The sequence below is a fragment of the Siniperca chuatsi genome, linkage group LG3 (genome assembly GCF_020085105.1).
Source record: "Siniperca chuatsi isolate FFG_IHB_CAS linkage group LG3, ASM2008510v1, whole genome shotgun sequence".
NCBI classification, from domain to species: Eukaryota; Metazoa; Chordata; class Actinopteri; order Centrarchiformes; family Sinipercidae; genus Siniperca; species Siniperca chuatsi.
The window spans coordinates 8,968,329-8,993,498 of NC_058044.1; the positions used below are offsets into that span (position 1 = coordinate 8,968,329).

Sequence of the window (25,170 nt, forward strand, 5' to 3'; positions counted from 1 at the left end):
ATGATACACATCAAAACACCAGAACCCAGTGTTTTCTATGCAAGGCCACACACCAGGAGCGACAAACTGATAACATGTACTCACTTTATTAACGACATTTCGGTGCTCAGACCTTCATCAGGTAAGATTCACTCATAAATAAAGTGAGAACAAGTGATCGACAGTGTGTGCTGAATTTTTTTGGTTCTTTCAGTCAGACTTTATGATCCGACACCCGTGTCCATACTTTGTAGTGAGTGTGCTGCTGTGCTATTTCCCATCACTCACATGTGTCAACTCTCCATAAAAGCAAAAGCTCACATTTTAATCACATTTGCTCCTTGGATCAGCACAACCAAGCAACTGTACCTCGACTACTGTCTGTATGACATGTCCACAGTGTGCTATGGTCATCAGCTGAAGTGCTGGAAATGACACAAAGCTATGCAAAGCAGTCTTTAGAAAGCAATCTCTACCACCATCATCAAAACACCAAATAAGGAAATAACAAGTCTTATTAGACTCCAGAGGCTTGGAGAATCAAAGCTGTTCTGAAGGCTTACTAAGACGTTTTACGTTGTTTTTTCCTTTAGTTTGTCACCCATCTGTGTAAACTCCACTGAGCTTTATGGAAGCAGCTCTTCCCTCAGGTAGCGAAGCAAGCGGAAGACTTACTTCTTGAACTGCTTCAAGAAAATGCCCACATTCATCCCCCTCTTGGAGTCAAGGATGCTGATCTGAAAACAAATGAAAGACACCATAAGTGACACATGATTTTGCTGTAGTTTTGGTTAAACACACAATGAAACACACACACCCCTCTCTTCTTCTAACCACTCCTGGTTGTTGTTGCTTGTGTTACCTACATCACCACCCATTATCACCCTATGGGACACGGAAATTCCACCAGGCTACACATGTAATTCACGCCTCCTTCATTAACAGTGGCTTGTACTGCCTTCCTTTAACAGGTGACTGTACAGTACGTGCATTTTTAAAAAGGCTCCCTCTCAATACCTAATTACAGCTTTTAAATGAGCAATTAGACACTTCTGTGGTTTGAATTAAAGACAATGAGTACAGGTGAGGTGGAGGAAGACGAGAAACCATTTAAATGAAATGTATTTCAACATACCAATAGATATACTGTATGTAATACAGTGCTGAAGTGCTCTGAGAACTTGTGATGAGCATTTGTCACATTTCATAGACTAAACAATTAATAAATAATAGACTGATTGAGAGCAGGTATTGCTTTACAGTTCACATGTTACTTTCCAGGAGTCCATAATGACGCAAGCATGCTTTTGTTCTGTTTATAAACACAAATCATTTTTTACACTAAAAGAAAAGCTGTAACTGAGCACCGTGACCTAACTTGTCCCTGCAGGGATATCTTAATACAGTGGGAGCAGGGTAGAATTATGTACTGCAGCATTGTATAGTTATGAACCTGAGACTTTCTAATCCCATCAGTGGTATGTTCAGGATATGAGGTAACCAGCACGTCTTGCAAAAAGAATGGCCGTGGATGCAAGAGTTTGTAGGCATCAGGACTCCATATTTCCACTAATCAAGCTTGTGTCTTTTCTGAATCTGAGCTTTGTAATGACAGCATCAGAGAACAGAATAAATTTACCATAATCTAATATTTTCAGTTGGTAGACCTTCATCATATTAGATTATGGCTTGAATCTTGACTGCGACAGGGTGCAAGATTTCTGGTTTCTTTTCAGTTTACAGAGTTTTTGGTCTAACACATATCATGAAGACTTAATTTCATTTTTTTTATAAAAAGGAAAAATATATACCCTAAATAAATAATCTGTGCACTTTCCTCAGGTTCAGCAATTAAAAAGCTGTGAAAACATCAGCATACAACACAAATAAGGGCACTTTTGAATCTTATAACCTTATTGGTCTAAAGTCTAATGTCTGTTTGACTGTACTTACACGCTGCTCATTCTACTCTTGATGCAGTTTACTATTGTGCCCTGTGATTCATTACAGTGTGTACTTTATGAAAAAGTAATCTGGTCCTCACAAGCAACAAGAGAACTATACACTATAATATTTGTTTATAAATGTCTCCAACTAAAGCTGCCTCAGTATATCTCATCTCTCAGAACTGGCTAAATCTTGATACCGCACAAGTAAATACTGAACTTGGGATGGCTGCCTTCCACTACTTTGCACCATATAAATGGAATTAATTACAAATTATTACAAATTTAAACTTTTAATTTTTGATGTTTTTAGAGATGTGTGTGATTGTTTCTGATGCTGTTTTGTATGTGCGTTTGTGTGACTGGCTATGTTTGTTGTTTGTCTTCTATATGTACCTATTTCCTTTTGCTGTACTCAGATCTTTCTTGCAAGAGATCTTGATCTCAGTGAGATTAGCTAAATCCTTTATGTTGAATGTAATGACTTCCCAGACAAAGGGCCACTTTAATTTTAAGAGGATTGATATATAATCACTGTGTCAGCACTCTAAACTCCACCATCACCTGTCTTCTCTGTTACCTGTCAAGATCAATTTTCTAGTGTTGCCGGTGTCAGTGTTACAACAGATTCATGACAACCACTCACCTCATCCTTGCTGCTCTCCTTGAAGGAGCGGGACCGGGAGACACGAGTTGAGGTTCCAGTGGCTGCCGTCGTCCCACGTATGCCTGTCACTGCCTCCTCCTGCTGCCCGAACAGCTCCTCCACAGAGCGAACATCGATCTGGTACTGCTGCTGCCGCACCGCCAGTGTCCAGATGTTGGGCTTCCCGCGTACCTTCTCCTCTGGTATCGGCTTCCAGAAGAAACTGCGGACGCGGCGCTTCTTTCTGGCGTTGTGGTTGGTGGTCGCTGGGGGTGGAGGGGGCGGCAGGGGCGGAGGTGGGGGAGCTTCATGCTTAGAGGTGTCAGGGGCATCACTGACAGAAGGTAGGGTGGCGTGAGTGTGTCCAGACATAGGCGATGGGTCAGAGGTGGTGATGGAGGAAGTGGTGCAGCTGCTTCCCTCGCTGCTGCAGCTCTCTGGCTCATTGGTTGTGGATGGACAACTCATAACAAGCATCGCAGGGATAAGACGTCAGCATATGAGCTCTATGCTGAGAGAGTATGGTACACAAACTGAATATATCTGATCAGTATTTTCCTCTTTTTCAAAATGATTTCCAAAGAACTAATTTGTTTTCTTTTTGGTGCACCAGTTCACTCTGAAGAACATCAAAATGCTGCAGTGTACGTCCCCTCACTGCTGGAAGAAGGTAGGTGTCCCTTCATCTAGTCACAATGAAGGGAGCATGTCCTTTGATTCTGTCCATCTCCATCACTCAGCTGGTCATCCATCGCAGAGCCTTTGAAGGTTACCTCCCAGGGGGAGAAGGCAGGGGGCGGCGATGGCCATGGAGCTACAAGAGCAACAAAAACAACATAGGACAGGATTATACAGAGGTAGTCATGCATGTTGTCATGGACAATCTGAAATTAGGGGAAATTAAGGGGTGCGACAGATCAAAAGAGAAGGGGTACCCAGTCAAAGGGGCTCACAATGGGGGAAATGGCAAACCCTATTTTTTCTATTTTTGAAGGGCTTTGAAGTCAGGCTGTGGGGTGTATAATGGTCAGAGACATTACACCCACAGCTTAGCTTCTCTGACACAGTTTGGTATAATTTTCATTCTTAAGAAGTTATCATGTAGCAGGCCATTAAGAAAGATAACAAGTGATTGCAAGTTAAAACAAAAATGCCATGTGTTATGTAGTGCAGTGGTTCTCTACTGCTCTTGCATCACATGTGCACTCATTTGGCCTCAATGTGAAAGCGAATTTGTCAAATAAATATTGAACTTCAATATAAACAACGATCTCTTCAATTATTTACGGCTCTTCAATGTTAATTTAATTAATCCCATTAATTTAATTCCTTGCACAGACAGTATAAGATGAACTCTAGTCAAGTGAAAGGCAACAATTACTAAAATCCAATTAGACAGATTTCTTGATTTAAATCAGTGGAACAGATACTGGTGGCCAATCAGCATCCAGTACTGACTGTAGCTTTATGGAGAACAACCGGCGGTCTCTCATGTATTCAGATCAACATAGGGAAGATCCTATCGCGTAGCAACATCATTAACAAAACAACACAGTGCACCAGAAAAAAGTTGAGAACAGGCAAATTTTGTCAGATTGCTTTGCAAGGTCACCCTGGAAAAGAATGCAACAGTAAATCCAACAGAAGCAACTGAAGGAGACATTTATGTCATGTTACCAGGCCTGCAAACAGACATATCCACAACTGCACATGCTCGTCTGTTATTTTGCGGGATATCAAATCTGAATCTGTAAACTGCCTTATGCCTACTTTTAAAAAGGAAGGCTCTTTATTCGCATTGTAACACCTGCAAAACTAAGCTGACAGCTCACTGTGAGGGGGGACAAGTGGAGAAGAGTCGATAAGCCTGAGCCAACAGAAGCCTCATTCAGTGATAAACTATAACCAGTAATAACACTAGATCATATACAGCTACAACGAATAGCCGATCAATTAGTCAAATCGACAAAAAAATAATTTTGCCAAATGCCAAACATTCCCCAGTTCCAGCTTCTCATCTGCTGCTTTTCTTAGTCTCATGTGATAGTAAATTGAATATCTTTGGATTTTGGAAGATTGGTAGGACAAAATAAGCAATCTGATGATATCATCTTAGGCTTTAGGAAATTTTGTTGGGCATTTTTCACTTTTTTCTGAAGTTTTATAGACCAATCGATTAATCAAGAAAATACTGGCCAGATTAATCGATACTGAAAGTAAAAGTTACAGTTCTAATAATTAATGATATAAAAACTGAAATGAGTCTAAAATTGGCACCACAAAGCTAACTACAATTATATGAAATTCTACATAAAAGAAAAAACTGCAAATACACCGTAACAAGTCCAGTTTTGCTTTCTGGTTAAATTATACATGCAGTAGTTCAACATATAAAGCTCCTTGACTGGTAAAAGAGCACCCACTGCTATCAATGTAAAGGTACTGGTTACTGGGCAACACAGTGGGAATTTGCTTCCTTACTAGAGCCTGACAGTAATGGACTTCTGAGGCCATTACTGATATCAATATTTTAGGGCTGCAACAAACGACTATTTTAAATATTGATTAATCTGACAATTATTTTCTCGATTCATTTATTAATAATTTGGTCTATAATAAAGTAAATATTCAACTTACTTTAATGTAACCTGTAAACCTGTGCACATCTGGAACCATAGTTTATAAGTTTTGTCATTTTTACTTGAAAACGATTATTTGATTATCAAAATAGTTGCAGATGAATTTTCATTCAATATTTGAGAGTTTAAAAAATTGTTACTGCTATATCAGCTATTTTTAACATAACATAAAAAACCTGATATATCGGCCCTGTCGATTTATCAGTGTAGCTCTATTGCATACCTGATGAGAAACACAGATGTGTAGAGCTCGAGCTACTTGGAATATCTAGTGGTTTTACTAGTCTAACTCTTGAACACTTTTAGAAGATTAAACCTCTAAAACACCAGAAGATAATTTATTTAACATGTAAGTGGTTATTGATGGTGGTTAATGAGTACAGGAAAACCCAAAAGGTCTTTAAACTCACAGACCAGACGGAAAGGAACTACTTGAGCTGCCCACCCCTCCCCTCTCGCTCTTTGTCAAATCAACGGTTGCTCTGCTCTCAGCTGGAGGGAAACTGCTTCTGTTTCAGGACAACACATCACTCAGTGCCACAGTTGACATGGCTACAGTGATCCAATACTCTTCTTGGCCAAACAAAGAAATGAATGGTGCTTCTGACAGGAGAAAACAGGAGATAAATCAGAAGCATGGTAGTGATGGGGCGATAGTATGTAGCTTCCAGCACCTTAACGGAAATAATTTGGCAAACAATCTGCTTCAAGATCAGCCAGGGCATTTTCTATCTTTGGGATTTGTTCAGATAAAAATAATAAATACTTGGTATCAAACGCTGTATAAGTGGCCACTTTCTGGTGATTTCTAGAACCAACTCTCTGCCTCTTATACAACTTAGTAACATCTTAGTGGTAATCTCCCATTAGTTAGCAGCCTTGTCCACCTGATCCTCAGAGATTATTACTAATTAATAAAGCAGACATCACAAATGGCCTCATGTTGCCAACATCAACCTGTACGCTCAGCTCAGAGCTGGACCACACCGTCAGTCATGTTTAATTCATAAGACTGTGAGAACATCTGACCTCACACAGAGTCATTTTCTTCTGTGGTGCTAAAAAACAGATGCTCAACAAACAGCGTTAAACTGTCTGCCGCTTCACTTGTTGCTTATATGTCTCTTTATTCTGTTCACTGTCAGCTCAGATGCTTTATTACTTACTGCTTAGTTTAGCATATACTGGAAACAGGGTGAAACAGCTAGCCTGAATCTGTCTAAAGGTTAAAAAATAAAAATAAAAAGCCTACCAGCACCTCTTAAATTCACAAATTAACACGTTATATGTTGTTTGTTTAATCCGTACAAACAAAATCTTGAGACTCTGCAAAGTCACGCTGCCTGGTCAAGAAATAATCAGGGACATAACCCCCATAAAACAACAAATAATGATTACACTTTGGTGTTTGTACTGATTAAACAAAAGGAGATATAACATGTTAATCAGTGAGTTTTAGAGGTGCTGGTAGGCTTTATTTTTTTCTTTTTTACCTTCGGACACAGCAAACCTAGCTCCCCCTTACAGGCTTCATGGTAAGCTAAGCTAACCGTCTGCTGGCTCTAGCTTCATATTTGATGGACAGATATGAGAGTGGTGTCAATATTCCCATCTAACTCTCGGCAAAGAAAGCAAATAGGCGTATTTACTTTTAGCTCTGTGACAGTGATTGGTTTGTGACATTTCACATTCATTGAATTATATTTCAAACTGCATGAGGTGACAACAACCAACCAACAAGGCTGTAAGCAACATCCATTGCCTAACATGATTTACAGAGGAAACACACCTGTCAGTAACACTATACAGCGAAGCCCTGAGGTTGTGTTAGACAGTTTACAGATTCCACATATCCACCTGCTGCCATGAATAAACACAGACAGATTATGGGGCTTCATCTAAAAAGGTCCACCTGTTGTTGACCCTGAGGCATTCCTGCTCCTATCAGTCTTCATTAGTGACAAGGAATACCCCACCCACTGTCATTAGTCTTTGATAGGTAACACAGCCTACAGCAACAGAGGTCAAAGTTAACATGAATACACTACTTCTACAGCAGTGGGGTTAGGACCTCTCCCAAGGGGTTGCAAGACAAATCTGAGGTAGAGGGTCTGACGGTTCACATGGGTCCTAGAAAGTGAGACCCCACCCAGGACCCAAGACGGGCCTGGTCAAAATTGTGCTGAGACTAACTGAGTCCGGGTAGGGCCCCTTTCTCTTGCAGTGGGTCTTGGGTCTATGTGTCAGTTAGGACTGCAACTAACAACTATTTGCATTATTGACTTATCTACTGATTATTTTCTTGAGTAATCAATTAATCATTTGGTCTAAAAAAGTCTCAACAAATGATGACGTTTACTATCATAGTAGAGTAAGAAAAACAAATTCTTGCAGATGAATCCATTAATCGACTAATCGTTGCAGCTCAATATGTCTAACCACCAAAGTAGAGTCATTATTAGCACTGATCACTTTTTTTTTGGTAAGTGTTTAGTGCAGGGAAAATGGAGGGGTTCTTTGCAGACTGAAAGAAGAAGTTTAAAATACAGACAGGCGACAAATTAAAAGGAAGAACTTGAATAAATGAGTCAAGAAACATGACTAATGCAGATGCTTCCATACAGGGCACGAGGGGATTTGAGGAGTATGAAAATCATGTGGATCGAACTCCAATGTGAGATTCTGGACAGACGTGTCCACAAGCACCAAATGAGGGAATATCTTTTGGAAGAATTGAGTTTATCCCTCCAGTAGAGGTCTAGAGACTTGGAGAATGTATGCCAAGGAGCACTGAAGCTGTTTTGGTGGCACCTAGACACTTTATTTTGGTTTTTACTTTCATTTGTCACCCAATTTTTTTCATAATAAAAGTTTCATAACAGACCAAAAGTGATGCACAGGGAGGATTGTTTTCTTTTTTTTGTTCTATAAAAAACCCATCTGCAAAACTGAAAAGGATTAAAACCGGAGGTAACTGTCAACAAGCCTCCAGGGAACCACCGGGTCCAAAACAAATAAAATCCGCTCTCACTCACAAATGTGTAATGCTGAAGGTCAAGGCGCCACCGTCTGCTATAATAATCCCCTGTTGCTAACTTCCAGTTTAATTTCCTGAGGGTCAGTGAACACCCTGCAGAGCCAAGGTCTTTCACTCACACCATAGGGGCAAAGAGGTGCGTTCACAAGGAATTTGGTCAGTCCTGCTGCACCATCATTACCATAGGAACGCTCGTTAGCAGAGAGAAGTTTTGCGTAGGACTCAGTGGGATGTCGCTGTCAGACCTGTTTGTTTTTGATCCCCCTGACCAGCTTGATCTCTGCTTGTCTAAACGGTGGTGAGGGAGCAGCCAGTGACAGGATTTTAGTGGCACTCATCGTGACTGTAACACAAGTTTTTACAATATAGGGCTGCAACTAACGATGATTTTCATTATCAATTAACCTATTGATCATTTTTCTTGTCTTATTTAATTTCATTAAGTCAACAAAATGCCAAGAAATAATGAAGAATGCCCATCACAAGTTCCCTGGGCCCAATGTGACATTCAGATTGCTTTGTCCGACCAACAGTCCAAACTCCAAAGATATTCAATTTACAATGATATAAAACAAGGTACAGGACTGTATGTATAACATCTATTTCCTGTTTGTCTGTCCTGGAAGAGACAGACAAACTGTCAAATTGTTTCTTATCCAAATCAAGAGCCTATGGATAGAGGATATTGTATGTTGTACAGATGGTAAAGCTCTCTGAGGTAGAAAAAAAGACTTGACTATACTTGACAAAACCTCACGTTTGAGAAGCTGGAACCAGTGAATGTTTTTTAACCATGCTAGTGGTGACACTCTAGGGATGGCAATGTCAGTCTATCAGTCGGTCGGTTGACCCGCCACTTTGGTCCAGATTGAAATATCTCAACAACTATTGGATAGACATTGATGTTCCCAGAGGATGAATCCAAATAACTTTGGTGTGACTTTTCCTCTAGCGCCACCATATGGTCCACATTCGTGGTTCAGAGTGAAATAGCTTCACAGCTATTGCATGGATTGCCATGAAATTTTCCACAGATATTTGTGGTCCCCAGAGGATAAATTGTAATAACTTTGATCCCCCGACCTTTCATCTATCACCATCATCAGGTCAACATTTCATTTTCTCCTATACTTTGGTTTATGACCAAATACCTGCAAAACTCAGGACCATCCACCAGCCTCAGCTGCAGGCCTACTTTGTGTTGTTGCTGTTGTTGATTAATTCTCTGTTGATCAACTGACTAATGAAGCTTTTAGCACAAGTTCAAGCAGGAAACAATTGTTATGTTTTTGGGCTTTCCTGTCAACCAATTATAATCCTAGCTGAGAGGTATTTAAACTACTTTTTTGTCTCTCTCCTGTCACTGCAGACCATACTGCTTCACTCCTCCACCACCATGAATGTCAAGGCCCTGTTTATGGCTCCTGGGGGGGGGGATCTCTGCATGGATGCTATTTAAGGGGTTTACACAGATAAACTGAATTGATTAAAGTATGACTGCACCTATTAACTGTACAAGAATTATAAACAAATATGCACACACTGTGTTACCACTTGGATTGTGTGTTTCTGTATTGTGCAGCAGCTCAGGATGTTTTCTGAGACTCCCTGGATGAAAAGGACTTCATGTCCACTTGGGAACTCTTTTCACAGCGCTGGCTTATCGCTCTGATTTCCATGTCTTGTTTACAATGGAGAGGACACACAAAAGACTGAGAGTTGAGCATATTCTCAGCAACAACACACACACACACACACACCCCTGGCTACTACTGCCCAGATACTGAAGACAAAAGGACCGCATTGCCAAAAATTCTCTTTTCACACACAGAGGATATGAAATGACACCTTTTAGATGCGTGTAGCAAACAGAGACAAACGTTTACAGTACAGCGGTTCTCTGCAACAGCAGAGGGACTGCAGTTCATCATTCAGATAGCAGAAGGTGACAGACTGCAGCAGGATCACTAATGTATTCAAGCCATATAAATCAGGTCTGTTACATAAATCACATTAAGCCTCCAGCCTCATCCTCAAACAAAATGTACCTTAGTCAAATAAAAGTGTATTTAAGTCACTGTATGTAAAAATTTAACAAAATGTTTGAACACCTTTATATAAATTGCTCTTCTCACAGTTTGTGTTATCCAGACAAAATGTGCTTAAGTTACAAACTAAATATCAAATATCTGATGAACTGCAGGCCATTTATCACCTCATGCCACTGGTTGTGTAATGCACCACAATACCCTAACAAAACACAGCAGAAAAAGTAGTCTAATTGGGAAACATTGTGGACAAGTAGCCTATTATTCAGGAAATCCTGGATTTATCAAATTTTTTCAAAGATTGAGTACTTGGCACCATTATGTCTGTATTTTCTGAGTGTACCCGGGCAGAACCTGACAAAGTGAATTATTCATGTTCCCATGAATAAAGTAACCCCTCTTCCAACCCAACTGCTGATGTCCTGAGCGGATAGCCACTCAATGGTGCTGACCCAGAGCCAGGTCACCTGTGTAAATTTATGGCTTAGAAATATTTATAATGCAGAAGCAACATGTTCTCGAAGAGCAAAAGAAATATAACTTCTAATCTTATCTCTTTTTGGTCAGGCAATAATTGAAGTAATTAATTTAAGGTCCGCATATGAGTTTTAAACACTCAAGCTTTCAGCCCTACACCCTTGACATGAAGCGATCAAGATTTGGACTCCAGATGAGCGAAAACATCAATGAACATGTCAGTACTCTGTCCACAAGTTGTCGAATCAGATAATCCTCATCATAGGAGTCTATTTTCTCTACTCACTCCAATCTGTCTTAACTTTTGTTCAAAAGATTGTTTATGGCACTGCTCCTCACAGGCGTTTTTTCTTAACAATCCCTAATTTAATCTATGATAAAAGCCAGAAGCCATTATTTAGGACCAAAGAGGAAACTCTGATTAAAACAGCACTGCATGTGACATGTAACTTCAAAATAATGTTGCAGAATGAATTAGGTTACATCTAGAATTTAGGCTGAGCAATTTGCTGCACGTACAGGCCAACAACCTTCAAAACAAAACAGCCATGTGTGATACAGTAGGCTTTGCATGAAGGATTAACGTGGCTCGAACAAAACTCAACAGTTCCTTCACTCTCAAATCTGCAAAATCGGTTTTAAAAAGGGATTATTACATGGTGTTCTTTGTCTAGAATGAGGAATAAATTCCTAATGAGGCCAAGGTACAATTCATGCCACCTCTTGCCATGTGAAACTAAAACAGCAATATTGACGAACATGGATCTTTCCATCACATGTTTATCTGCTTAAAGTCAGCTGAGGATGCTCTTAGTCTTGCTTGTCACCGGTCGGTTTTTATTCTCATTTTACTGACTCGACACCTTGTTATGCAACTCTGCTGATCTTAGGAAGCAGGAAAAATAACTGCAAAAGCATCTTTTTAAAGTCTGCAGTGCACTGTCCTCTTAAATTGATTAAAAAACAATTTAAGTCCTGCTCGACCTTCAGAATGCCAATTAAATCCACCTAAAAACTGTCCCTGATGTTCCTCTGCCTTGATGCAAAATTGGCCCACAATTCACAGGCGTTACTATAAATAGGCCACAATCTCCCTTCCATCTCTCACTGCATCAAAGTCCCATTCAGTGTGAGAGGAAAGCTGTCAGCTGGAGGTGACAGTAATGTCTTTTTAATACATAAAGTTTTTAAAGCAGCTCAATTATTAACCTCCCAACCCTAATTTCTGTAATTGAGTGAAGAATACTGGAGGATTCATATGTTGCATTATCACTTCATGAAAATATTAAAATAAGTTACTAGTAGTTTTTTTATTATTAACGATAAATAGATAACAATATTTTCAAATTGAGTTGATAGAAACTCTCTCTCTCTATATATATAAAGAACAAATCTACAGGAAAGTGTCTGTGGTTAGCTTGTGCCACCAGTGTGACTGAACCTGGGATTTAGCCACGAGTTCTTACGACAGCAATGTGGGTTTCTGGGTTATGTTGTACAAAACACTTAGGTTATCTGGGGCACTTAAAGTTCTGATTACTGATACTCAAATAATTATGGCATTGTGTTCTGCTGCTACACTTTGGGTCCTGTTTAATGAGTCACGAAAAGGACTTGCATGCTACTGTATCATCTACTGACTGAGCTTCTTTTCCTAGAAATGATGGCGCTATTAATTTCAAGTATATTACCAATAATATGTATGGTGTATGCTAAAACTGGCATGAGAATATGCATTTAACACCCAGTGTTGGAGGTAGAATTATGGTGCTACAGCGGAGTTTAATGGAGAAGCACCATCATTATATTCTTAAAGGATAGGTTCAATAGGACAATTTTTTATGTCTGTCTAACAATAGTCAGGTGCTCATATGAACATTGAAACAGATTTTGCTTGCTGTAATGATTCCTCCTGTTCATACTGGCTATTAAAAGATCCCCATCTAATGTGTCCATGCAAAAATGTTTTCAAATGTTTATCTGAAGTTAATATTAGGCTTCAGCCATCCGTGTTAGACAAATCAAGTTGATATCTTCCAAAGTTAGTCTTTTTAGGACAAAATTCCCTCTTTTAGTCTCTATCCCTCTACTACAGCTAAACAGGGAATCACTGTCGAGGGAAACAAAGACTGTGACTTTGGAAGACACCCACATTTGTCTAATTTAGACTTCTGAAGCCTCATTTTTGAATAAATATTTGCACAGGTGGAGGACTGTGGATTTTGTTTCCCATCACTTCCATTGAAAGTGCATTAGTGGCAAAAGCACTGAGGGGCAAATTCACAAAGAATGAATTGCGGCCGCTGATAGCACCATGAATTGTGCATTTTTTGCAACCGCTATCTGCGCTGTCTCAAGGTCTGATTCACAAAAGATATTGCGCTAATGATATTACAGCGCAAACACGCCCATAAAGTTTTGCAGCTGAGCGCAATTTGCTATTGGTTTGTGTCTGTTAAATGTCTGTTCATCTGCAACTTTCTGTAGTGGCCCCAGTAATATTTGTTCTGAAGGTGTACTGAAGTAGCATTTCACTGGACATGGTTAAGCAACGTTTAAGTCAAAAAATGTTGATGTTTTATTTGAAAGAGTACTTATTCTAATTCTAATGAGAACTATTCTAATTATCTAATAACTCCCTCTGCTCTTTCATTCGTTTCTATCTACAGGATGTCTCTTATTTTTCTATGACTCACTCTGTATGGAGTGATTGTTAGCTGTGATGCTTTAATTGTGAGCTCTCCCTCATGCCTCTGGGTGCATGAGAGCTGTTTTCTCTCCTACTCTGCTCTATGCTGGAGTGTTACAGTGCGTAACTATGGTCACTGCATATGATGTACTGTGATGCGCTATTGCTTTGCCTGGCTACAATCACTGCTGCCACGATCACTGGAAAGTCCGGGTGTGACGCCTCTTTACAAATGCCACAGTTAATGAAAGAACTTCCTCTACAATCATTAACACATTGATCTCAAACAGATATATCATGGAAATCTATACAATAACCCCCAAGCACATTAAAACCCTCTTTTTTCATTATCTTTGTTGCACAGACAAACTGTGCGATAGCCTGCAGACTGCTGAGGCAGAAATTATGTCAAACTAGGCATTTCTTATAAGAAGCTTTTCCAAGTGCATCATTACTTTCTGTATGAGGAAATTATTAATGATATGGGACATATTGGAATTAAAAGCTGCAGATCACCAAAATTGCTAACACTGTCACAAATCATAGCATAGCTTACATCAGCTCTGAGTTAGAGTATAGCACATATAATGAATACTGTTCTGCAGTGCTGAAGAACTCCCTGGAGAACAATCTAATAGAGATGCATATTCACAAAACTGTCTTGTAACTGCAGTCCCTTCACTGTGCCTCCTACTGTAGCACAAACACCTGTAGAGTCAGAGAACGAAGGATTTCATAAAGACTGTGTGCAGATGCAGGAGCCCCCAACACAACATATCCCCCAAGCTTAGCATAAATCTGGTAATAACAGCCTGTGTCTGAAACGAGGTTTTCAGATTTGAAAGATTAAAGCTGCCAGTTTGCAGAGCACGCGAGCCTGCTCTGTCAATGACTGTTTAAACAGGCTTCAGACGGGTTCAGCTAAGACTAATATGAATGACTATCTCACCTGTAACACAGGTTATGTCACGCCTGTCAGCTAACCTGTAACTGAGGAGGGAATTAATCTAATCATATAACCAACAGTAAAACCTTTCTAAATCTGATTCAAACAAACAAGGAATCTGTGCTCAACTGACCAAGCAGAAAATGTTTTGAACGTCTCACTTATTAAACTTTTGCTGGCAAGCAGCGGATCATTTAGAACCGTATATATGAAATATGACTGGTACTATCCCACACAATACAAAATTAAATCTTTACTATAATGACACATCAACCTGAAACTTACTTCAGAGAGCATTTCCAATACTGCTGAAATGATTAGTGGATTAATTGATTAGTTGATTGACCGATAATTGACAGCAATTTTGATATAATTGATTAATAACAATTTGCTAAAACATGGTGTCTAAACTCAGTTGCCTAATACTGAGAGGTGTTTCTAAGATATTCTCCACCCCTTTTATATCAATGCAGTAAGCTTAATATTAAACCCCTGTCAGTATAATGTAATACAAACAGTTCCACAAATTACATCCTTCAAAATGATCATAATGTTGAAAATCTACAACAGTTTAAACAAAAACGTAGCACTATAACCTTCATAACGGTATGATTTATTGTAGGGCTGTTGTATTAGACTGTATTTGATTTAGCTAGGTGTACTTAATAAACTGGCAACAGTGTGTATATCTTTAAAGTTGCTCTGACAAACTGACTGTACACCACATGCCCAGCACCAGCAACAACAGACATACAAAATTAGCAACTAGCTGGTGATAACAGGGAACCATTTAGCTGCTAAAAAGCCAGATATTTCCCTGAGGAGTTTGGTGGAGATCAAAACAGAGCTTAAAGAAGCGTGATCTTTGCTTATCATAGTCATGCTGATGACACCCAAATTTACTTAGCTCTCTCACCAAATGACTACAGTCCCATTGAGTTACTATCCAAATGCACTGAGCAAATAAATACCTGGATGGATCAAAATTTCTTACAATTAAACAAAGAGAAAACAGAGGTCATTTTATTTGGCAACAAAGATGAAAGGCTCAGGGTTGCTGCTCACCTAAAAGACAAGACACTAAACACAAAAGAGCAGGTTAAGAACCTTGGTGTTTTAATTGACTCCATACTAAGTTTTAACAGTCATGTAAAAGCAATAACACAATTGGCATTTTATCACCTTAAAAACATAGCCAAAGTCAGGGGCCTTGTGATAAAACAAGATCTGGAAAAAAATTGATTCATGCTTTTATCTCCAGCAAAATTGATTACTGCAATGGACTTCTGACAGGACTTCCTAAAAAGACCATCAGGCACCTGCAACTTATCCAAAATTCAGCCGCAAGAGTTCTTACCAAAACCAAAACGACAGCCCACATCACCCCAGTTCTTAAATCTCTACACTGATCGCCGGTAAGCCACATAATTGATTTTAAGTCTTATTACTTATTTATAAATCTTTACATGGAGTTGGCCCTAAATATATAACTGATATGTTTAAGCAATATAACCCTGTAAGACCTCTTAGATCGCTGAGGAGTGGACTGATAGTGGTGCCCAGGGCAAAATCTAAACAAGGAGAAGCAGCTTTTATGCAGCACAACACTGGAACCAACTGCCTGATGGTCTTAGGAATCCCCCATCCATTGACATTTTTAAATCCAGACTGAAAACCTTATTGTTCTCAAGCGCTTTTAACTAAATGTTTCTAAACTTCGAACTGTATTATTTTAACCTTGAATTGTGTCGTTTTTACTTTTGAACTATGTTGTTTTTAACTTCTCTGTACAGTACCTTGAATCTACCTCTATGAATGAAACAAGCTTTATAATTAAAACTGCCTCGCCTACATATTGATATCACAATATAAAATGACATATACCCACTTCTAATAGGAAAGATACTATCCCACACTATGACACAGCTTCTTCAAATGTACTCCAGAGAGCATTTTCCAGAAGTATATTACACTTCAGATCACAAAACAAAACACTGAATCTCCTAATAAAACATTACACACCCAGAGAAAAAGTAAAATAGGCGAAACAAAACCCACTCAGGCGAGGTAATGACAAGAAGGAGGGATGAGATGAGACAGAGTACACCATCTGTGGTGCTACGGATCAAAAACAGAGCTTTGAATTGTCTTCTGTTTGTTCTTTTGTTAACAGGTGATCAGTGTCTGGCCTGCAGCAGACCACTGTGTCTGTATTACCTCTGGCTCTGTCTTCCAATTGTTGCTTCAGCAATCTGAACCTGGTGCCAAGATTAGCTTTAGGCAAATCTCCCTGTACCTCTTGGCTTTCACAGTCTTGTGTCCAGCATTAAACCAACGTCTGACACTGAAGCTTACAGATTAATCACAGCATTTCGAGCATAATAACACACATACTGTATGATTTAGGAAAAACTCGGCTTAACAACTGGCTTAAACCAGCAGATCCTGAGTAAGGCGCAGGCTATTATGACATACAAAGGTGACAAATAAAGCAGGTGCTCACGTCACCATAGAGACAACAGCAGGGAAACATGGAGGGAATGCAAACATGTTTACATGGCGGTGGGGAAAAGTGTTTGCCCAAGGGCCCAGAGACACAGCAGGCTTCATTAGAATACACTTGAATATCTGAGAAAGACTACTTACTTAGGACTTACACGAATCACATTACTCTAGCATAACACAACACAGCATTGAGCAATCTTCAGAAATCCCCAAAAACAATATTTATCGAGACATCAGTGGAAGGAATGTTTGTGTTGTTATTTAAGCCCTGAATCCTTTTTTTGGCAGAAAAGGTGGGTCAGTTGATAAGTTTTATTCTAGGCTGTTTTTTCGTTATGAGACACTTTATAGCTGAGAGACTTGGGTGGTAACTGGGGTGGGACTTTGGGTTGTGACATAAGAGAAAGGCATGCAACTAAGGACGCTTTAATTTTCCTTTCTTCTTTTGTTATGTTTTTTATTTTTTAACCGTTTTTCATTGCAGACTAAAACTGAATTTATAAGACAAGGACAGATTTTCAGGCAATAAGACCCGTTGAGTTGACCCAAGTTGGCAACAACTATTCAGCCCCTCCTTGCTCACACAGAAATAAATCAAGCCCCCCAACATCTTCCTCCTCGGGATGACGTCAGAGAATTGAGTTTTCCATGTTACTCTCGGCTTCCACAGCAACCGGGGGTGACATCGCCCTCCCCCATGACCTGACCTGGGGAGAAACTTTTTTTTCCACGGGGGTATTGTTCCCAACACTTGAATTGCCCTCTAATTTATCTCAGCATGTATAATAGTGTACAAAAGCCAAGGAAGCCGGGGTCTGAGGTGCAGAACAAAACCAACAGGGGCAGAGTTATAAAGGAACACATGTTGAACTAAAAGGGCTGGGGATGGAGCAGTAAGTTCTGTTAGTGAATCCACAACAACCACTAAACACTGCTTCTCACTCCAGTAATCAATTTAACTTAAAAATGTCCATCAAATATAAAAGGGCTGTATTTTAACCTTTTGTGGTAGCAACCAAAATCCATCCATAGCACATCCATAGAGTATCAAAACCTGTAAAGTACTGAAAATTGTCTGGTCAGAGCTGTAGTTTTGTTTACTTATTATTTGGTCAGATAGTTACTGGATTAAAGTTTTTAAAGTTTATAGGCTTAATTCATTTAATTTGAAGTGACAGCTAGAAATATTCGGCTATGTGTATGAAACAAAGAGTTTTATTCCAACATGAAATAACCACTACTCTAACTACTATATATGTCTAGAAAAAGTATTATCATAATGGCATCTTTTTCTGTTGATCAGTGTCAAAAAGCCACATTAAATGTTTGTTGTAAAACAATGAAACATGAAAACTTCCAAGAGGAATTGTATGTCTACTACTGTGTTTACATTACAATATGTTAGCTAGAATGAGAAGGAAAAGATTTTTTAGAAAAGTTAATATCTATTTTACACATTTGGGTACAATATTTTTTACTTTATTGCGTAATAAGTTCCATTTTGAGCTCTCTAGTAGCAATATTAAATGGATATAATCAAGTTCTTGCATCAAATCTTTGAAATACTGAGAACAAGCTAATGTTTCCTCGGTGTTTACATTGCCAACATAGAGCAGAGCAACAGATTCAGGCCTCAAACTACACAAAAGCTTCATAATGATGTAATTTTGGACCTAAAACTGCATTGCAGAACACATTCTGTTGTCACCTTAAAGGCTCAAAGAGAAAACAGTAAGGTTAAATGCGCCCTGCTTTGCTAAAAAGGATATGCAGACTCCACTCCCACGGTACAATGACTTTTCACAGCAGCGTTACAGCAGGTCGTTCCATATTTCACATCCACACAGAGCATGATGCGGCGGTACCGTCCTGCTTGACTTACCGGAGGGATGAGAGGATTTGTCGGGACACGTAATGCGCCCCGACACCGTTGGAGTTAGTGGTAGATACTTTTCAGAGGAGAAAATCTGCGTTGTGTTTCAGCTTAGCAGCCGGGCAGGTGAGCTGCTGGTGTCCTGGCTGAGCTGCAGCGCAAACAGTACAGAGACACAGACCAGCAGCAGCAGCAGCAGCAGCAGGCGGTGTAGTGAGCTTCCTCAAACGTGATTGGGCCAGGTGGGACAGGCGCGTTCACGTGTTCCCCGGTGCGCGCGCCACAAGCAGCTTGTGACCACTGGTGCAATCACAAGGCTCAGGTGGGTTAATGTAACTAGGCACATTTCATCAGGTTTGAGCAGTGGTGGAAAGTGACTATGTATTTACACAAGTACAAATTTGAGGTACTAGTACTTGGCTTGAGTATTTCCATTTTATACAACTTAACACTACATATCTGAGGGAAATGTAGTCCTTTTTACTTCACTATATTTCTCTGACAATAGTTGAAATTAGATGCGCTTCATCAACTACAACAATCAAATGCAGCTTGCACGATCATGCATCTGTAATTAATCCAATAATGTTATATATATAATAGTATAACACTGTGAATAATAGTAATAGTAATAATAGTATATAATAGTATAACACTGTGAATGAGGCCATTTTGCATAATGCATACTTTTGACACTTAAAGTACATTCTGATGATAATACTTAAGTACATAAAATTTTGATATGCAGGACTTGAACTTGTAACAAAGTATATTTGCACTGTGGAATTACTCTTTTACTTAAGTTCCACCACTGGATTTGAGATACTGGTATTTTTGGTATTTTTCTTTTACTGTTTTGACACCATGAAAATCCCCAAAACTGGAGATAAAACAGCAAAAATGTACTTTGAATTTGGACTTTGCATTTTAAAGCTAATACTTGTTTACTGTTAAGTAAAAATCAGAATACAGGACTTTTACCTATAATTCAATATTTTTACACTGGTATTACTACATTGCTGCTATCTGAAAGAATCTGCCCGAGAGATGAGTCAGGGACATACTGAGGGTTGACATTAGTGAAGAGGAGGTACAATTTCTAAGGAAAAATGCACATATTAGCTATTTTCTTTTACACTGGTGATTTACTGTATGTTGAATTATGGTGATCACTGCTTAAATGTCATAATTTATCCACCAATAAAGCTAAGCACTAATATGGCCAAAATAAGTCCACACTTTGATAGGCTGGAAAAAAGGGGGGTTGCATATTTCCCCAGTCTTCTAAATATTCTAATCAAGATGACAGTTATACTGAATTTCCTAGTCTTCTTTTTTGGTGATCTGACATTCGTCAGAACCTGCTGATTCTGTAGTACAATAAATTATCATTTAGCATCATTCTGATCCACATAACACAATCAAGATTCAAATCACACAGATTAAGATCTGTCATAAAGTAGACTTACAGTAAATCAGAGCATTAAACAGTGTTAAATTAACTAGACTAAAATACAAATTAGATTAAAAAGTACAACAGAACTTTTATTTTCATTTACTCATTTGCACAATTAGGTCTACAGTGTTTGAAAAATCAAAGGCAAACTTCAATTGGAAGAGCTGTATTTTCATCCAGTTATATTATAGTTCCTCAGTGTTTTGAAAGCATTTGAAATAATTAGAAAAATATAACTGAAAAGTGGAAATAGCTTTTTTAAATTGTTGTTACTGAATAAAATGCATTTAGTAATAGAAGTGGTTCTTTCTTTGTGAAACATTTTCAACTACAGTATTAACAAAGCAATATAATTTATAATAAGTGCATTTTTAAAAAAAAATCAGTTTTTAATTCTTTTAAATTAATTTCGTGTATGGGAGCCACTTTGATACTGCAGTGACAAATTGAGCTACATACGTTTGACTTGACATCTTAGAGCTGCATTTGTTTCCACTGAAAAACATTTAATCATACTTAGATTTGCTTTAAGTGCTGCTCTATTTACTTAGCGTGGTGTTCTGAAGAGCCAGAGATAAAACACATCACTGAGGCTGTGATGAACTTCCTCAAGGCTTTTCTGAGGATTAACCAGATCCTGTCAAATGTATACCTGTGGGTGTGGTAGGTTTGTGATTATGAAAACCTAAAGGGGAATCTAAAAGCACCTGGACTTGAGTAAACATAAGTCAAATTGAATCCATATGTCAACTGCATATAAACCACTGCTGTCTATCTGGAAAGGAACACAAAAAAACAGGATGAACGCTGAACAGGTTTACCTTAAATATAACTGTAAATTCTGATAGGGCATATCATAAGCTTTTTTTGCCCCCTTAGCAACATTGTCTGTATCTTTTTTGCTGTAGCCCTCTGTTAGACAAATGTACTTTAAGGCTTCGTCTTGCTTCATATGTCTTTGTTGGCCCCTGGTGGTGCCTTTTCGTACAAGCTGCTACTACAAATCCTCAACAAAAATTAAAATAAAACAAAATAAAATAAAATAAACAACCTCTGGAGGCACTTAGAGAAAAGAAACTTTAATTTTCCCAAAGAGGTTACACAACATTCAGAATCCTTTCTTAACATTTGTTAATGTTTCATTATTACAAAAGGTAGAGATACACTAGCACATACTAGTACATCTTTCTGTAGGTCTTCAGAAAAATGGCATTGGTCATAGACTACATACTCAAGGTAAAATAGAGAAAATTACAAATATATATATATATCCATCTATTTCAGGGAAACAATAGATTGTTGTACAAGATTCACACTCTCAAACTGCTATGGTGAGCCGTTGGAAAAGTACAAATCAACAAAGTGAGGGCATGACAGCTGGTGATCAATACCAGCATACAATATGTCCTCTTTGAAAAACATACTTTTATATATCCCAATGACATGAAACTGTTAGCAGCTCAGGCAAAGGATGCTGGTCTTTCAAATTTACAAAAGACAAAAAGTTTCTCAAGTTCGCATTTTGGTTTTCACCTTACATATCATACAGTTCTTATAAGTTTTTTTTGTAATTAGTCTCAAATGCATAAATGTGCATATGTGCAATATGGATAAATATCTTTGAGAACAGCAAGTCTTAAATTATAATTAGACTTTCTGAAGTTACTGGAGTATTTATTTAACACAGCTATCATTTTGTGTTGTGTGGAGGGTTAACATGTAAAGTTGTACAGACTCTAATGTCCTCAGAGTGTGTGCGTGTGCACGTGTGTGTGCACGTTTGGTCCGTTCTCTTCCTTCAAGAATTGGTCCTGAAAACTGGTAGTGAGAGTGCCTGTTTTCAATAACAAGACCAGATATCACTATAGCTCGGAGGGTAAGAGAAGAACTAATTCAAGAAATCAAGGCACATTTAGTCACATAAGGCTGGTCCTTCATTTTCTCTGGAATTGAACACTTTTACCTATTCAGTCGTATGCCATGAATGTAGACAAAATAGGGAAATTCTATAAAAAAAAAAAAAAAAAAAAAAAAAGAAACACAACAAAACAAAGGAAATTTGTTTTCTTGCCGACAGCTGGTTAGCTTAGCTTGGCATAAAGACTGGAATCAGGTGGAAACTGTTAGCCTGGCTCTGTCCTAAGGCACATAACCTCCAGTAAAACCACTACTTGATTTTTTACACTTTGGTTTTTGTATTAGTGAGGTTTACATATGCTGGTAGGCAGAATTTACCTTTGGACCAAGCCAGGTTAGTTGTTTCCGCCCGTTTCCAGTCTTTATGCTAAACTAAGCTAAGCGGCTGCTGGTTGTAGGTTCTCATCTAAGTCTCAGCAAATAAGCATATTTCCAAAAATATCTTTTCTTACTTTAATCAGAGTTTACTGATAAAAGTGACCAGTTTGCATTTACATGAATGAAGAAATCTGAATGCCATTTTGCCCTGTTTATCTCAACAGGTGTCAAATCATGAGAGAATTCATGTTCAGAGTGCCCTGAAGCTTCCTGAATACAGTTTTATAAAGTATTCGTCCCCATCTCAGTCAGCTGATAAGAGTCATGTAAATAATGTTATTTTGATCCCGTAGCTGCCCTTACAGAGCCAACATGTCCGCCGTGCCGAGATACAACATTCATATGCTGGAATACAAAAAGGCCATTTACAGTTTCCAAACGTGTTTACTGCAGCAACTCCTATTCAACAGATTTCTCAAACAGTATAAAAGTGCATTTTCTATGATTTGAAATAACTGCAAGATGAAAAGGATGATTTAACATCAAGAGTAAAACGGATTGTAGGAGTTTTTCTTTTCATTTTCTGTATTGAGTTAAAAGATTTACAATTCTGAAAGTTTGAAAGGCAGTGACAGTAGAGTTGAAGGGAGAAGGGGGGTTCCTGTAGTTTCTGTAGAATTTGACATTTCCTGTCAAACTGAGCCACTATGGCTTCAAAAGGAGTGATTAGTGCTCTTCCAGCCAAGACGGACTGTCCCCACCTGGCATTTTCAACTTGATGTGGAACTGCTTGAGTGTCTGTTCCAGCTGCTGTTGGTTTCCAGCGTAGTATGCAGCTATGGCATTGTGGAACAGGATGAGCTGGTTATGCAGTACCTTCACCTGTTTGGGAGCAGGAAAAGGAAATAAAGAGATGAGCACATGTGAACGGTAAGCCAATATGTTGGCGCAGGTATGTAGAGCAGAACTAGCCTCTAGCCGACCTTGTTCTCTTCCAGGAATTTCAGCTTGACGGCGACGTCGTTTCGCATCCTCTCGTACTTCTCGCGGTGGATCTGGAACTGCTGCTGGGACAGCTCAATCTTGGGCATGGTGGTGGCATCACGGGGTCCCAGATTCAACTCCTCCAAATCTGTACGGTATGCGTCATACTCAACCCTAGAAGTGTGTTATTATTTAAACAGCATCAGAAATATGCAATGTTTATCCATTATGATAGGTGCAAGACTGTTAAAAATCAACACATAATCCCTGCACACCACGTCCAGTCTGTTATGACTGAAGTATTAAAAGGTGCCCCGTCACGTTTTTGACCTCTAGTAGTACTATGGAGCAGTTTTTTTCTATTTTATGAGTGGGTCCCCGTTTTGTTTGTCTCGTGAATGCGCATGAGGATGCACGTGCAAGCGGGTGATGTGATAAACAGTCCAGCCGATGGTTTTCTCACTATTCCACTGATTTACAGGTGGCAGTAATTCTCCAAGATATGCAGCAACGTGCCAACAAAGGCAGTAAAGAAGAAGACTGACCGCTACTAGAGCACTTCTCTGAGAACTTCAAACATTACATTTCCTTCTTGGAGAAGACAACACAAGCCACAAATTTTAATTATCACGAATAAGACTTTTGACAATGCCTCAATTCTTAAATTTTTTGGAGATGGTGCACAGGCACAATAAACACATATGATCATGCATTACCTACCTGGCAAATTCATACTGTTTGATATTAAGCATGGTGTCTTCGATTGTTTTGTCCACAAGTGTGTTAACACTGGAGATGAAAAAGGTGATTGCACCCAGCAGTGTCTCTCCATTTTTGGACAAAAGCTTTTGGGTGTCAGCGTTGTAACCAAACTCCTCCTGAAGAACAGAGTTAACAAATTTTAAATCATCTCGCTAAATTTTGCTTATTTGGAACTGTTGTCCACAGTGTTTAAAGCAACTACAGGTGCCAGCATCATTTAGTAACAACAACAACGAACAGGAATGTAAGAGATCAGAGTAGAATCTCAAAACATGTTTGCCCAGCAGATGACCCACAAGTCATTACATATTCTGCATTATTTTATGACTCTTTGCTAGAAAACTAAGTAAGGATGATAACATTCCCCTTCCCTTTATCCTACCCAATCTGCTTGATTATAGTGTATCTATCTATCTATCTATCTGGACTCACATGGAGTTCTGGTGACTTGAGGCTGAGGTCAGCGAAGGCGTCGCCCAGCTGCCTCTGTGTCTGCATCATCTGGGACAGCTGACTGGCCAGCGTCTGAGCCAGCTTGATTACATGCTGGTACTTTCTCTTGTTGTCACGGAGGACTTCGATTTGAGCCTCCAGCTCCATGTCTACAGTCCTCGAGCCCCGACCCAGCTTCTCTGACAGGATCTGCCTGGTACACTACAGAGGACAACAGGATTATTAACACACACACACACACACACACACACACACACACACACACACACACACACACAGATAAGAGAAATGTAAAATAGAGAAATGACTGCTGGTAGTTTCTACTGTACTTAGTCAAGAGCAGGGAGACTGTAAAAGAGACAATCAGAGGGACGGAGTGGAGCCTAAATACAAAGTCTAAAGCAAGAGAAGATTTCAATCATTTGTGTAGGTCACTTTGGGGTATAGTTCACTTTTCTGCCAACATCCTAATAACAGAGAGGATAATGGGTGAGA

General features: G+C 39.0%; 2 protein-coding genes across 11 annotated transcripts in view; both read right to left on the reverse strand.

The window, feature by feature from the left end:
• The window catches only part of fhdc1 (FH2 domain containing 1), a 35,372-nt gene extending 16,323 nt beyond the window's left edge, over window positions 1-19,049 (reverse strand). The window contains exons 1-3 of the mRNA XM_044191635.1: window positions 18,795-19,049; window positions 2,572-3,385; window positions 655-716 (exon numbers count right to left, since the gene is read on the reverse strand). Of these exons, the coding sequence (XP_044047570.1) occupies window positions 655-716; window positions 2,572-3,048 (539 nt within the window). The 5' untranslated portion in view covers window positions 3,049-3,385; window positions 18,795-19,049. The remainder of the gene's footprint in view (window positions 1-654; window positions 717-2,571; window positions 3,386-18,794) is intronic.
• A 2,255-nt stretch (window positions 19,050-21,304) lies between these two features.
• The window catches only part of arfip1 (ADP-ribosylation factor interacting protein 1 (arfaptin 1)), a 14,604-nt gene continuing 10,738 nt past the window's right edge, over window positions 21,305-25,170 (reverse strand). For all 10 annotated transcript variants that reach the window (XM_044191639.1, XM_044191648.1, XM_044191645.1 and 7 more), the window contains 4 exons: window positions 24,655-24,876; window positions 24,181-24,338; window positions 23,460-23,634; window positions 21,305-23,358 (listed from right to left, as the gene is read on the reverse strand). In XM_044191639.1, the coding sequence (XP_044047574.1) occupies window positions 23,203-23,358; window positions 23,460-23,634; window positions 24,181-24,338; window positions 24,655-24,876 (711 nt within the window). In that variant the 3' untranslated portion in view covers window positions 21,305-23,202. The remainder of the gene's footprint in view (window positions 23,359-23,459; window positions 23,635-24,180; window positions 24,339-24,654; window positions 24,877-25,170) is intronic.